At 38.0% G+C, this 11,353-nt stretch overlaps 1 protein-coding gene across 1 annotated transcript in view; it reads right to left on the bottom strand.

Moving 5' to 3' along the window:
• Positions 1-377: 377 nt before the first annotated feature.
• TMTC3 (transmembrane O-mannosyltransferase targeting cadherins 3) overlaps positions 378-11,353 on the bottom strand; it is a 51,624-nt gene continuing 40,648 nt past the window's right edge. The window contains exons 11-15 of the mRNA XM_044984613.1: positions 10,143-10,254; positions 7,204-7,307; positions 5,264-5,433; positions 4,432-4,658; positions 378-2,697 (exon numbers count right to left, since the gene is read on the bottom strand). Coding sequence (XP_044840548.1) covers positions 1,880-2,697; positions 4,432-4,658; positions 5,264-5,433; positions 7,204-7,307; positions 10,143-10,254 — 1,431 coding nt within the window. The 3' untranslated portion in view covers positions 378-1,879. The remainder of the gene's footprint in view (positions 2,698-4,431; positions 4,659-5,263; positions 5,434-7,203; positions 7,308-10,142; positions 10,255-11,353) is intronic.

Raw genomic sequence — 11,353 nt, 5'->3', positions numbered from 1 at the left:
AGCCCTTCATTTCAAACAAGAGATGATTTGCCAAACTAAATGTTTATTTAGGATTTTTTTTTTAAATTCAGCCTGTAAAATTACTGATTTTTTTTTCTGATTCAGTTTTAATTAAGTCAGAAATGTTAGATCTGTACTACTTGAAACTAAGCTAACAGGAGGACTCCTAACCAACAAAATGCAAGTAAACAGGAAATGGTACTTAGCTGTGTTTTCATAGCTCTTAAAAAATCTGATTGTTGAGCTCACTCTAATGTGAATATAATTTGAAATAAATAAGGAGACTCTGCATTAAACTGTGATTTTCATGATTCTTTTCATGTTTCATATCTACAGTAAAGCAAGACAAATAAGCAATTTTAGGTAATCAACAGTATATTTAAACAAAAACATATGCATAACCACAAGGATAAAAACTGTTGAAATTATCAAACAAAAATGTTTCATGTGAGAAATTACATTTGTGCATTGTGAAAGACATGTTAGTGGAAACTTTTTAGGAATTCAGTAGTCAAAATAAATATTTAATAAAAAAATCATGCTTACTCGGTGACAAAAATATCAAACAACAGAGGAGTTTGGTGCTTGGAAGGTACATTTCCTTATGTCATAGAACATCAGGGTTGGAAGGAACCTTAGAAGGTCATCCAATCCAACCCCCTGCTCAAGGGAGGGACCAATCCCCACACAGATTTTTGCCCCTGATTCCTAAATGGCCCCCTCAAGGATTGAACTCACAACCCTGGGTTTAGCAGGCCAATGCTCAAGCCACTGAGCTATCTCCCCCGCCCCCAATGTAAAACAGTGCTGAACTTAGTGGCTTAATTATTGTAACACTGCCCTAAAGAGTAGGTAAATCATTTTCATAATTAGTTTATATTGAAAGTCACAAGACTAAAATATTGTTTGATGACTGCAAATAATAAAGCCAGTTTACTATACATAATGAATAATTTATTACATCATGGAATCAATTGATACAAACACACCATGGGCCACTGAATAGCATACTAGTTACCAAAGATGCATTTGTCAGTGTCCTGTGAACTCAGGAGCAAATGAACCAACCCCCCAAAGGTTTGATGTACAATGATGTTTTACAACTAGATGACTGGTAGTAGAGAAAGATGCATATGCATTTTTTTCAAAAGGAAAAACCACAGTAAAATGTCATGAGAGCACCACGGGATTTCTATTTATCAGTTAGATAAAATGGTACAAATGATTTTTATAGTAAATGAAGAACAATTAAAACATTATTGTATCATCCCATATTCAGAAAACAGTCGCATTTATTATTTTAGAGTGTTGTTTCATCAGAGTATATTGTCTGAAAAAAAATTATCTTAAAAATACCACTGGTGACAGTGTGTGTATTTATTCTTTGTTAAGCTCTGGAACATTAGTAATGCAAAGAAAAGTTTACTGCATAGTGAAGATCTAGAAAGATTTAAATCGCAGACACATACTGAAATTTAGAAAAAGTTAATAAAAATAGAATCATATAGAATCAAGCCGCAATGTATCTGGGTTACCCCATTAGCTCTCCACTGAGATTTTTTGATGCTTCCTTGAGAATACAGTTACGGGGTCTCTCTGGCCCCAGTATCTTAGTGTTGGAGTGCCATTTTTCACCATTAGAAGATCCATGTTTTCTTCTCATACTCAACTCCCAACTCAAAAAACTTGATTAAATGTTACGGATTTCTCAATAGATTGTTCTGTGTGTTGTAATGCAGCCCTCTTTTGCTTGTTAAATGATATGCTGTCAATATTCGTTCCATTTTCAAAGCACCAGTCTAATTTCCAGTTTGATCAAACATTATGCAATAATTAAAAGTCATGTCCTCCCCCTGCTCTATTGTGACATGGATAATGGCTATTCACCATTTAAAATACGTTCAATCTCTTCTAGTCTTTTCAAAGCAGCAACTCTTTTTTTTTCAATGTCTTTGATTTCTTTTGTAGATTTTTTTTTAGTCTCTTTGTCTGTGTTATTTTTTTCTGTTCGTTTCTTGCTATTTGACTGTCCTTTGTTAATGTTACTATTCAATGTCTGGGTGGTTTTCTGTTCATTTTTTACCTCTTTCAAGTTTTCAAATGGAATTTTTTTTTCTCCCACAGCTGCAGTCCCATCTGCTGGAAATGTTGACTGTTCTGCAGCACCAAGCAATGAAATTTTACTTCTGACTATATTTAAATGACGCTGAATATATTCCTCATGCGGTGCTAATACCAATGTCTCAACAAGACATTTTTCTGCTTTTATTAAGTCTCGTTCCTCAAAATAAACTACACAAAGATTATGTTTTCCTTGTACATTGTTAGGATCCATTTCCAGGATTTTTTCAAAACACTTTTTAGCTCCACTTATATCTTTCTTTTGGTTCATTAAGATGTCTCCCTTTAAAATCAGACCTTTGGTATGATCAGGGTAATATCTCAATAACTCTTCCAGGACTGGCAAAGCCATCAGCTCTTTTGCAGTCTGAGAATAAAGCAGTGCCAAATTAAATAAAGCACTTCGGAAGCCTGGTTGTAACCTTATGGCTTTTTTCATCCAAGACTCTGCTTCAGCATCTTTTTTGTCATCCATCGCCAGCATACCCAAGTTGAAGTAGCCATTTGCATCTTGTGGTTCCTCTTTCACATAACTTAACAGCCTTTTCTTGGCTTCAGGTCTAAGCATAGGGTCACCTAAAGTGACAGAAAATACATTACAGGTATTTTTCCAAACACTTTTAGAATAGCTCTGAAAAATGTTAGCATAACCCCTAAACTAAAATGTAACATTCTTTTATATATGCTTAGCATTAAATAAAGCTGCAGAAATGGTGGGGTCTCAAATGCTACTTAATATCTTTGAAGGCTATAAAAGATATAATTATATCATACTGCTCTTCCCTGTTGAAGAAGCAATTTTAGTTTTGATATGATAGATCCAAATAATGGGATCTCTACAAGTCTGAGAAGATGTGCACAAATAGAATGAGGAGAAAAGATCAGTTTGGACAAATGGCTCTTGCAAAGGAAATTGGAGTGAAAGACCTCATTTTATTGTTAAAGAATAGATTTTAAGACTGGGAGGGACAATTAGATCACCATGTCTGACTCTCAAAGCCAAGCTAAAATATCTTCCAACAGCATATCAAATTCAAGATCCTAGAATCTTCCACAATTGCAAACAGCTCATGTAATCTATTTTGTACCTTTTAAAGTTTTTGTGTTTCAAATTTTGCCAGATATGACTTTTGTTAAAATTCTGGAACACACACTGCAAAAATGTTGCAGTCTGATCAGGTTATGGTGAAAACTAAGTAATGGCTCATTGCACCTTTTACAATACTCTACTACATATATTTTAGTATGGGATTTTGCTCAACTTTATGTAAAATACACACTATGCCTATTTAGAGGCAGTTCACTCTTCTTTTCTCCACAGTAAAAAGTAAATTTGTAACTAGTTACATTTGCCATATAATCTTAACTGTCAACGTGCATATATAGGGTTAATTTAACCATACTTTTCAAAAACTTCTACTAGAAATTAAGCAAAGTAAGTGAAAACTGATGTACATTTACATTAGCCACTGACATTACAAGGCACCATATAGAAAGAAGTAGGTATTATTTAATGCCAGCTTTAAAGCCCACTGAAGTTAATGGAAACTTTTATAGTCAGTGAAGAATAGATAAACGTATGTAAAATACGTATCAATATTTACAAGCATTTTGGGAAACCGGTTAGAGACAAGGATTTTATGTATGCTCTGTATCAAGGGTGGCCAAACTGTGACTCATGAGTCACATGCAGCTTTTTTACAGTCAAAGTGCAGCTCCGGGAGCTCACCATGTGCCCCCCTTCTCTGCCTAATAGACTGGTGGGGAAGGGAGCTCGGGGCTCCTGGCCTCTGGTGGGGCTCAGGACTTCAGCCCTGCAGGTGTGCCTGCTGGGGCCCCGAGTCTTGGCAGGCACCTCCCGTGGGGCAGAATTCTCAAGCCCCACCACCCTGCTGCAGGGCAGAAGCCCAAAGCCCCAGCAGGTAAACCCCACACGACTGAAGCCCTGAGCCCTAGCAGGCGTGCAGGTTATGAAAATCATCATATGTGCCTCAGAAGGTCAATAAGTTTGACCACCCCTGCTCTATATGCTTAAGAAGGTACCTTAAAAATAAATGCAGACTTAAAAACAAACACATACATCAGATGGGTTACACACACAAGTAAAACCTTGGTAAAACTAAAGAAGTTCCATAAGGTCTAGAAAAGCCTAGAGGGGCAACTATAAGAGGAAATAGTTTCTTCTCTTATTGCAGTTCTTGAGAAAAACATGACTTTTCTAAAGATAGGTCAGAATTCATTAGAAGCTTAATCATAGTGTGTCTGGTACATACAAATATAGAGTAAATATTTTAGGCAAAAAAACCATACCAGATTCTTGCATGAGTAGTGCAGAATTGAACAACGCCAGTTTATGTTTAGGATTAAGTTCTAATGCCTGGTTGAAGTTCTTCAGGGCTTCTGTTGGATCTTTTAGTTCAATGTAAACAATTGCCAAGTTGTACCACAGGTCTGCATTGGTTCTGTCCAGTTCCAGGGCTCTAAGATAAGCCTCCTTTGCTTTCACAGGCTTATTCATTTTTAAAAGTAATTCACCTCTGTTGAGGAACCAAATTTCTGTTTAACTTTCATGTCAAAGAAACACACACATCTATTTTATAATAAAAAGTTAACAGTTTGTTTCCCTAAATTTAAGGGCTCTGGTATGGGAGTAAAGAAAACTTTAAACAATCAGATAATTGGATTTCGTATCAAAAGAAGACCTATTCAGGAGGCTTTAAAAAGGCAGCACTGCAGACACAGGAATTTAGGGCAGAGCTTGCTGTACTGTCCATTTGAACAGGCTGCAGTTTGGGGCCCCAACCCCAGAGGATATGAAAAGAATGTTGTGAATAAGCATTCTTTAAAGCAGGATGGTTTATACTGATATACGAAGTTACAACGTAGAACAAGCTTGGAGGCAAATTACCAGTAGCAGAAGTTCATAAACTGGGATTGAACTATGATATTTGACTACAACCAACCAAACTGTATCTTCTTTTCAAATGTAAACTGACAGATTTTTTTCCTATTCTTAAACAAAACCGCTCAAAACTTAAATCCACAATAAATAAATTAAGTTGTTTGTTGGTGTTCTGTAATATTAAGCAAAACTTTAGTATGTTATGAAGAATAAACAATCTCCCCAAATCAACAAAAATACCTGCTAATGTAAGCCTGTTTGAAATCTGGCCTCATACTAATTGCTTGTCGATACAACTGATCTGCTTCTTCAAGGCGAGATTCGTTTGCCCGAATCAAGTTTGCAAGATTTATATAAACATTTAGATGGTTAGGAGCAACTCGTGCTGCGTATTTTTTACCTGGGATAATCTGGCAAAAACAAAAACAAAAATAAAAAAAAACAAAACACAAAATCAGTGGAAAGTTAAAAACAAAATCAGAAACAATTCATATAGTTAAACGCATGAAGCTGCTTTCCATACTTCTTTTATCATCAAGGTAAAACAGGATGATATAATATTAAAAAAACCCTTGAATTTACAATGCCATGTCAGCACTGAAAATATGCATTCTAAAACATCATAAATCCCTTCCCTCCAAAAAAAAAAATAAGAGAGTGCAATTCGATATGCCAAGAACCTTATTTAAAAATCCATATCAATTTACCAGTAGTTTAAAAATCACAGTGGCACAAAATTTAAACTATAGCTGGAATATCAGGTAGTTGACAGTATAGCTTAAACAACATAATTGGAACCATGGCAAATACTTACCCACCAATTTACAGCCCCAAGTAGAACCCTTCTCATCCACTCACTAGGAACATGGATATTTTTCAGACAGGCATTTTAACTTCACTTTTCTCTTCTCCATCCTAACGTTATATTGGTACCATGAAAGCTGGAAGGGCCACTATCTGAGGTGGATATCAGGACAGCCCTAACATTTATACTGCATCAGATCATCAATAACCCTCATCTTGTTGCACTACACAGCAACAATTTAAGCACATACTTTAGATTGATACTCTGATGTTATCAAAAAAGAATGAGAAATGAGCTTGCTTAAATAAGAGTGAGTATAAAACTGGATAATGAATTGTTAAGGACAAAGCCAAGTAGCTAAACTGTTCTAAACTCTAACAGTAACAGAAATGCATGCTCAATCAGCACGTTTATCTAGTTAAACATTCTCTTGCAGCTTTGGAAACTCAAACATCAGCAATGGCCAGTCCATGGGAAACAATACATTTTTGTACTGTTTAATGGGTTGGGCTTGGGGGGTTTGTTTTTTTGGCCAAGCAGAAGGTGGTGCAAAAAAATGAAATAAAGAGTAAAGAGTTTAAAAACTCCTCATTTTAATAAAACAATTGTCAAACTGATATGATTTTGACTGGACCCGTTTCTGAGGCAGTATATTAAAACTTCCTTAAACTATTCATAACAGTGCACAACTTTACACATTAAGTAAGGAAACAGCAGAAGCACTTGCTGCACAATAGTCAATCTTTAATTCATGATGCGCCTGACTGAGATCTTGTCTACATTTGCAGCTACATGCAACAGAAAAGGGCAGGCTGTGTCTGGGCTCTGGGCTTCTGCCCCCCACCTCAGGACTCCTGCCACAGCTCTGGGCACCGATCTCGGGGCTTCCTCACCCAGCAGCTCTTGGGGTCGGGGGCTTCCGTTCCTGCCGGCTGCGGCTAGGGCAGCCCAGGCTCAGGACCTCTCCCCCGCTACAGCCAGGGCTTGGGCCAGCTTCCACCCCCCAACCCCAGCCGAGGCAGCCTGGGACCAGGACTTCCAGCCCCCAGCTGGGGTTCAGGGGAGTCTGGGATTGAGGCTTCAGCCCTGCAGCTGCAGTCAGGGCTCAGCACACCTGGGCTTGGAGTTTCTTCCCCCGAGGCTCCCACGGTTACAACACCCTGAAATTTCAGATGTAAACATCTGAAATCATTGAAGATGACCAATATTAAACCCCTCTGGCCGTGAAATTGACCAAAATGAACCATGAATTTTGTAGGGCCCTACTCATGCTAACTGGGTGTGCAGCGTCTGTACTCTACAGGCCATCATAAATGTAGACATACCTTGAAAGATTTCAAAAGATGGTAGTTAAAAAAACAACATTACTACTTACCTGTGGCATCAGTGATTTAGCAATCATGTATGATTCTTCTGCTTCTTTGGTTTTGTTTAAATTTTTATAAGTTCTTCCTACGTTCATGTGGGCACCAATATCATCTTTAAAAAAATATATATTTAATATACCATTCATGTCTCATAAGTAAGTGTCATTAAAAATCTGTGCCTCATGAATATTAAATATTAATGCCTCCATTATAAGCGTAAGCCAAAGGAGTATTAAGGAGTCACTGATGCCTGTTGGAAACTGAAAAAATATTCTAAATGAACTGGATTTTGGTTACACTTCTTGTGAATCTTCCCCTTCTCCTTTTCTTAAAGAAGGAACTTTTTATTGAAATAGCATCTGATGGCTGAAGAGTTCTAACTTTTCCTGACACTTCTCACCTGAATTCGTTCTGTTTGTGACAGTAAAAGAAAAATCTTCACAATAACTAACTGTGGATGAACCAAAATGGTGCACAAGCGTCTGCACAGGGGTAAGTTACACCGCATGAGAATTATATAAAAATTATGACTTCAGGTTAAGAGTAAGGCAGAGATAAACTCTTACTTTTTCTCTTTTATAAAGACGCGGATATTGTGACAAAATGGCAGATGTTGGTATGGTGAGTTGCTTTTCTTGGCGGGGGGGGGGGCTAGGACACCACCCTTTGCCCCTCCTCTTGGGGCGCTGAGGGCCCCGCTAGTGGCCTGGGTAGGTGGTAGTAGAGGAGGGAAACGGGGGGGAGGGATCCGGGTTTCCTCCTCACTCTGAGCCCCAGCCCCTCTCAACACCTGCGGGTTTCTTACCCTCTTCCCCCTTGGGCAGGGTTACCCTTGGTCCTTGAAGCTGGGGAAGGGAGTCTACCTGCTCTGCTGGGGCAAGGTCTCGCTTCCTCCAGTTCTCTGGTCTTTCAGTTCTCAGCAACACAGCTCCAAATTTTAGCCCTCTCGCCTTCCTCGCTACACACTGTGTGCCTGAAGCAGGGTTTTTTTTATTAGGTTCCTGACAGGGCCTTAATTGGCTACAGGTGCTCCAATTAACCTGTAGTAACCTTCCCTAGAGTACACCACGCCTTAATTAGTCTAGAGTTTACATATCTCCCCTCTACCACTCTCCCACTGCTCCTTTGCCCTGCTGTATCACAATATACAAAAGAAGAGGTAACACAGGAAAACATTATAAGCAGAATTCTGTCAAGATTATTTATTCAAAACAAGTCAGTAGATCCCTTTTAGCGTTTTCAAACTCGGTAAAAATCGATTCTTGGCTAAAGCACTCAATGTTCAGAAGCTGATGTTAGAACATTGAACAATACTGTTCTAAGCATACTTTCTACATCATCCCATACATTTTGATTCCATATGTGGTAACATTATCTAGGAAAGAATCTGAGGTGAACGACTGCAGTACTTTCTACGTGGCTATCCAGCAGATCAGTTCAAGTAGAATTGACATGAGGATGACAATTCGGCTCACATGGATCAATGTTTTTATATGACTTTCTATGACTTATCAAAGAACAAATTATAAGAATTTCTACAAAATTCTTTTACATACAGAAGCAGACCTTACATGCTAGTCTTAAATCAAACAAAATGCCCTTTGGGCTTAAAGGACTTTGACATCCCAAAACAGAACCCAATGGGCCTTTTTATGTCTTCTTTACAGAATAAGGCAGAGGAAGTAATCAAATAAACCCTACATAATGTAGAAGACAAAGTCTGATTCTAATATGAACAGCAAATAGATTTAAACGCTATCCACCTCACTAAAATACAAAACCACTTTCAAGAAGCCAGGAATGACTCCAATTCTCTTTAGAGAATTTCTGTTTTCCTTTCTTTTGGCTAATTTTACACAATTATTTGAACATATTAATCTCAGATATCTTTATTGACAAAGGAAGTGCAATCTATAACAGTTTTGTGACCCCAGTTAATACACAACACTTAAAAGGTTAATTCATAATTGAGTAACTTGAAACATCAAAGCAAAACAATTATTTCAAAAGCTTTTTGAAAATAGTAATAGTACGAGCAGTTTGAAGTCATTTTGAGACTACAAAATCACAAACAAACCACTAAAACAGGAAGAGTGTGGATCTCAGATCCACGTTTGGCATACAAAAGCTAAATGATCATAAGGGTTTTTGGTTAGTAATTTTTCTCTCACCATGGCAACTTAAGTGAAAAGAACCTATAATTAGGTGACAATAATCCTTTTTCATTCTCTCCCCGTTGTTTTTAAACAGCTAATACCCTAACAGTTGTAACAGCATCGAAAAAAAAAATCAAAACTTCTATTGACTTTGGGTTTCAAACAAAACACCCAACCATACTATTAATTATAATGCACTCCAAAACCACAACTCTTACATAATAAAACATGTACTGTGCATTGTAAAGAATGTCAAAAAGCACACCAAATTGTGTGTGTAGTGTGCCACAAATATGATATGCATGTTAAACTGTAAGTTATTTACTTTTTCCTTTCAGATAGTTTTGAAAACTAAAAAAATGTATCACAGTATCATCTGCATACTGTGTGTCAATACAGTATCAACAATACATAAAATATAAGGACTATGTATTTAGTATTAATATTGCATATGTACTTAAGCTTCATTAACCTTTCTTACAACTTAGATTGTATTCCTCTTAAGAGATTAAAAACCCTGCATCTCTGAACATCCACAAAACTTTACTCAGGAAAGTTTACATAAGATAATATTTTGTCTACATTTCTTACAGAGAATAATCACACCATAGTCAACCTACTAATTATATTACATGATTTAAAGTTCAGTTATGGAAACAAACATAATTAATGCAGAAGTAATTTCCTGAAACAGTGCGCTTAGAATAGACTACAAAAAGAGATTCCTTTACAGTATCAAATTATTAAGAAGAAATGCACCTGAGCAAATGAAACTCATCAATAACTTTTACCTGGTTGCACTTGTGTGGCCTGTATGAAGAATCTCAAAGCTCTTTCAAAGTTCTTTTCATTTTCTAAAGCATGACCCACATTATTCCATAGTTTGGCATTGTTCTTATTTACCTGAATATGGAAGGCATACAGATATTAAATTTCAAGTATACATCACTTATAGTGCTTTTAACTATAATGAATATATTTAAAGAAGCAAAGCAAATAATTTAGAAAGTTATATAAATTCCATGAAACTACTATGTAAAAAGAATATCAAATCACAGATTGGGAGAATTACAGCAATTAAAGTAAACTTGTTGCCCAGGATCTGTTTTCTTTACCAAGCTCTGCCAGACTCGGTCCTTATGAAAGTCCAAAAAGGGTCCAATCTGTATTACAATTCTTAAAGGGAAATGGGCATCCAAGAGTAAATAGACTTCCCTTCCTCACCTTTAATTCAAAGATGGCTTATTTTGAGGGTTCAAATTTTTCAAAGATTTGGTCCTCAAGAGAATAAATGCATCTGTGGGTTCATTCAAATGATCAACCATGCTATATAATACCTTCAAATGTGTGCTTACTGTGCTTACTCACAGTCAAGAAATTTTTTTGCACATTAATTCCAATGTGAGATGACACACTGGTTTTAAAACATTTGCAGAAACAATTCTTTGGGCATAAAGATTGCCATGATGCAACGTAACTTGTAAACCAATTCTCCAATATTATCATGCTCAACTGCACTTAGAATTTTGAAGAAACTGGCTAAAATGGTCTCACTGCACAGTAAGTAGTGGGGGCTATTGTCAGGCTTGCTGGAAAAAGGTGTGTATTCTTTTAAGGACTAGAGAGCCAGGGAATGACTTTCTGCTACAGCTGCACACCAGGCCAGTGTTGGGACACTGACCCATCCTCACTCTAGGTCAGGGGTCCCCAACCCCCGGTCCGCGGCCCGGTACCGGTCCGCGGCCTCTTACAAACCGGGCCGCGAACCGACCCAGTGGACCTCCCGCAGTCGTGCCTGCGGGAGGTCCGCTGCTCCTGGGGCTCCGGTGGACCTCCCGCAGGCATGACTGCGGACGGTTCGCTGGTCGCGCGGCTCAGCTGGACTGCCCGCAGGCACGCCTGCGGGAGGTCCACTGGCTCCGGTTGAGCTGCCGCAGGCATGCCTGCGGGCGGTCCAGCTGAGCCGCGCGACCAGCGAACCGTCCGCAGTCATGCCTGCGGC

Source organism: Mauremys mutica, chromosome 1, assembly GCF_020497125.1.
Source record: "Mauremys mutica isolate MM-2020 ecotype Southern chromosome 1, ASM2049712v1, whole genome shotgun sequence".
NCBI lineage: Eukaryota > Metazoa > Chordata > Testudines > Geoemydidae > Mauremys > Mauremys mutica.
The sequence above is the reverse complement of the archived record's forward strand: the minus strand, read 5'-3'. Positions and strand labels throughout refer to the sequence as shown.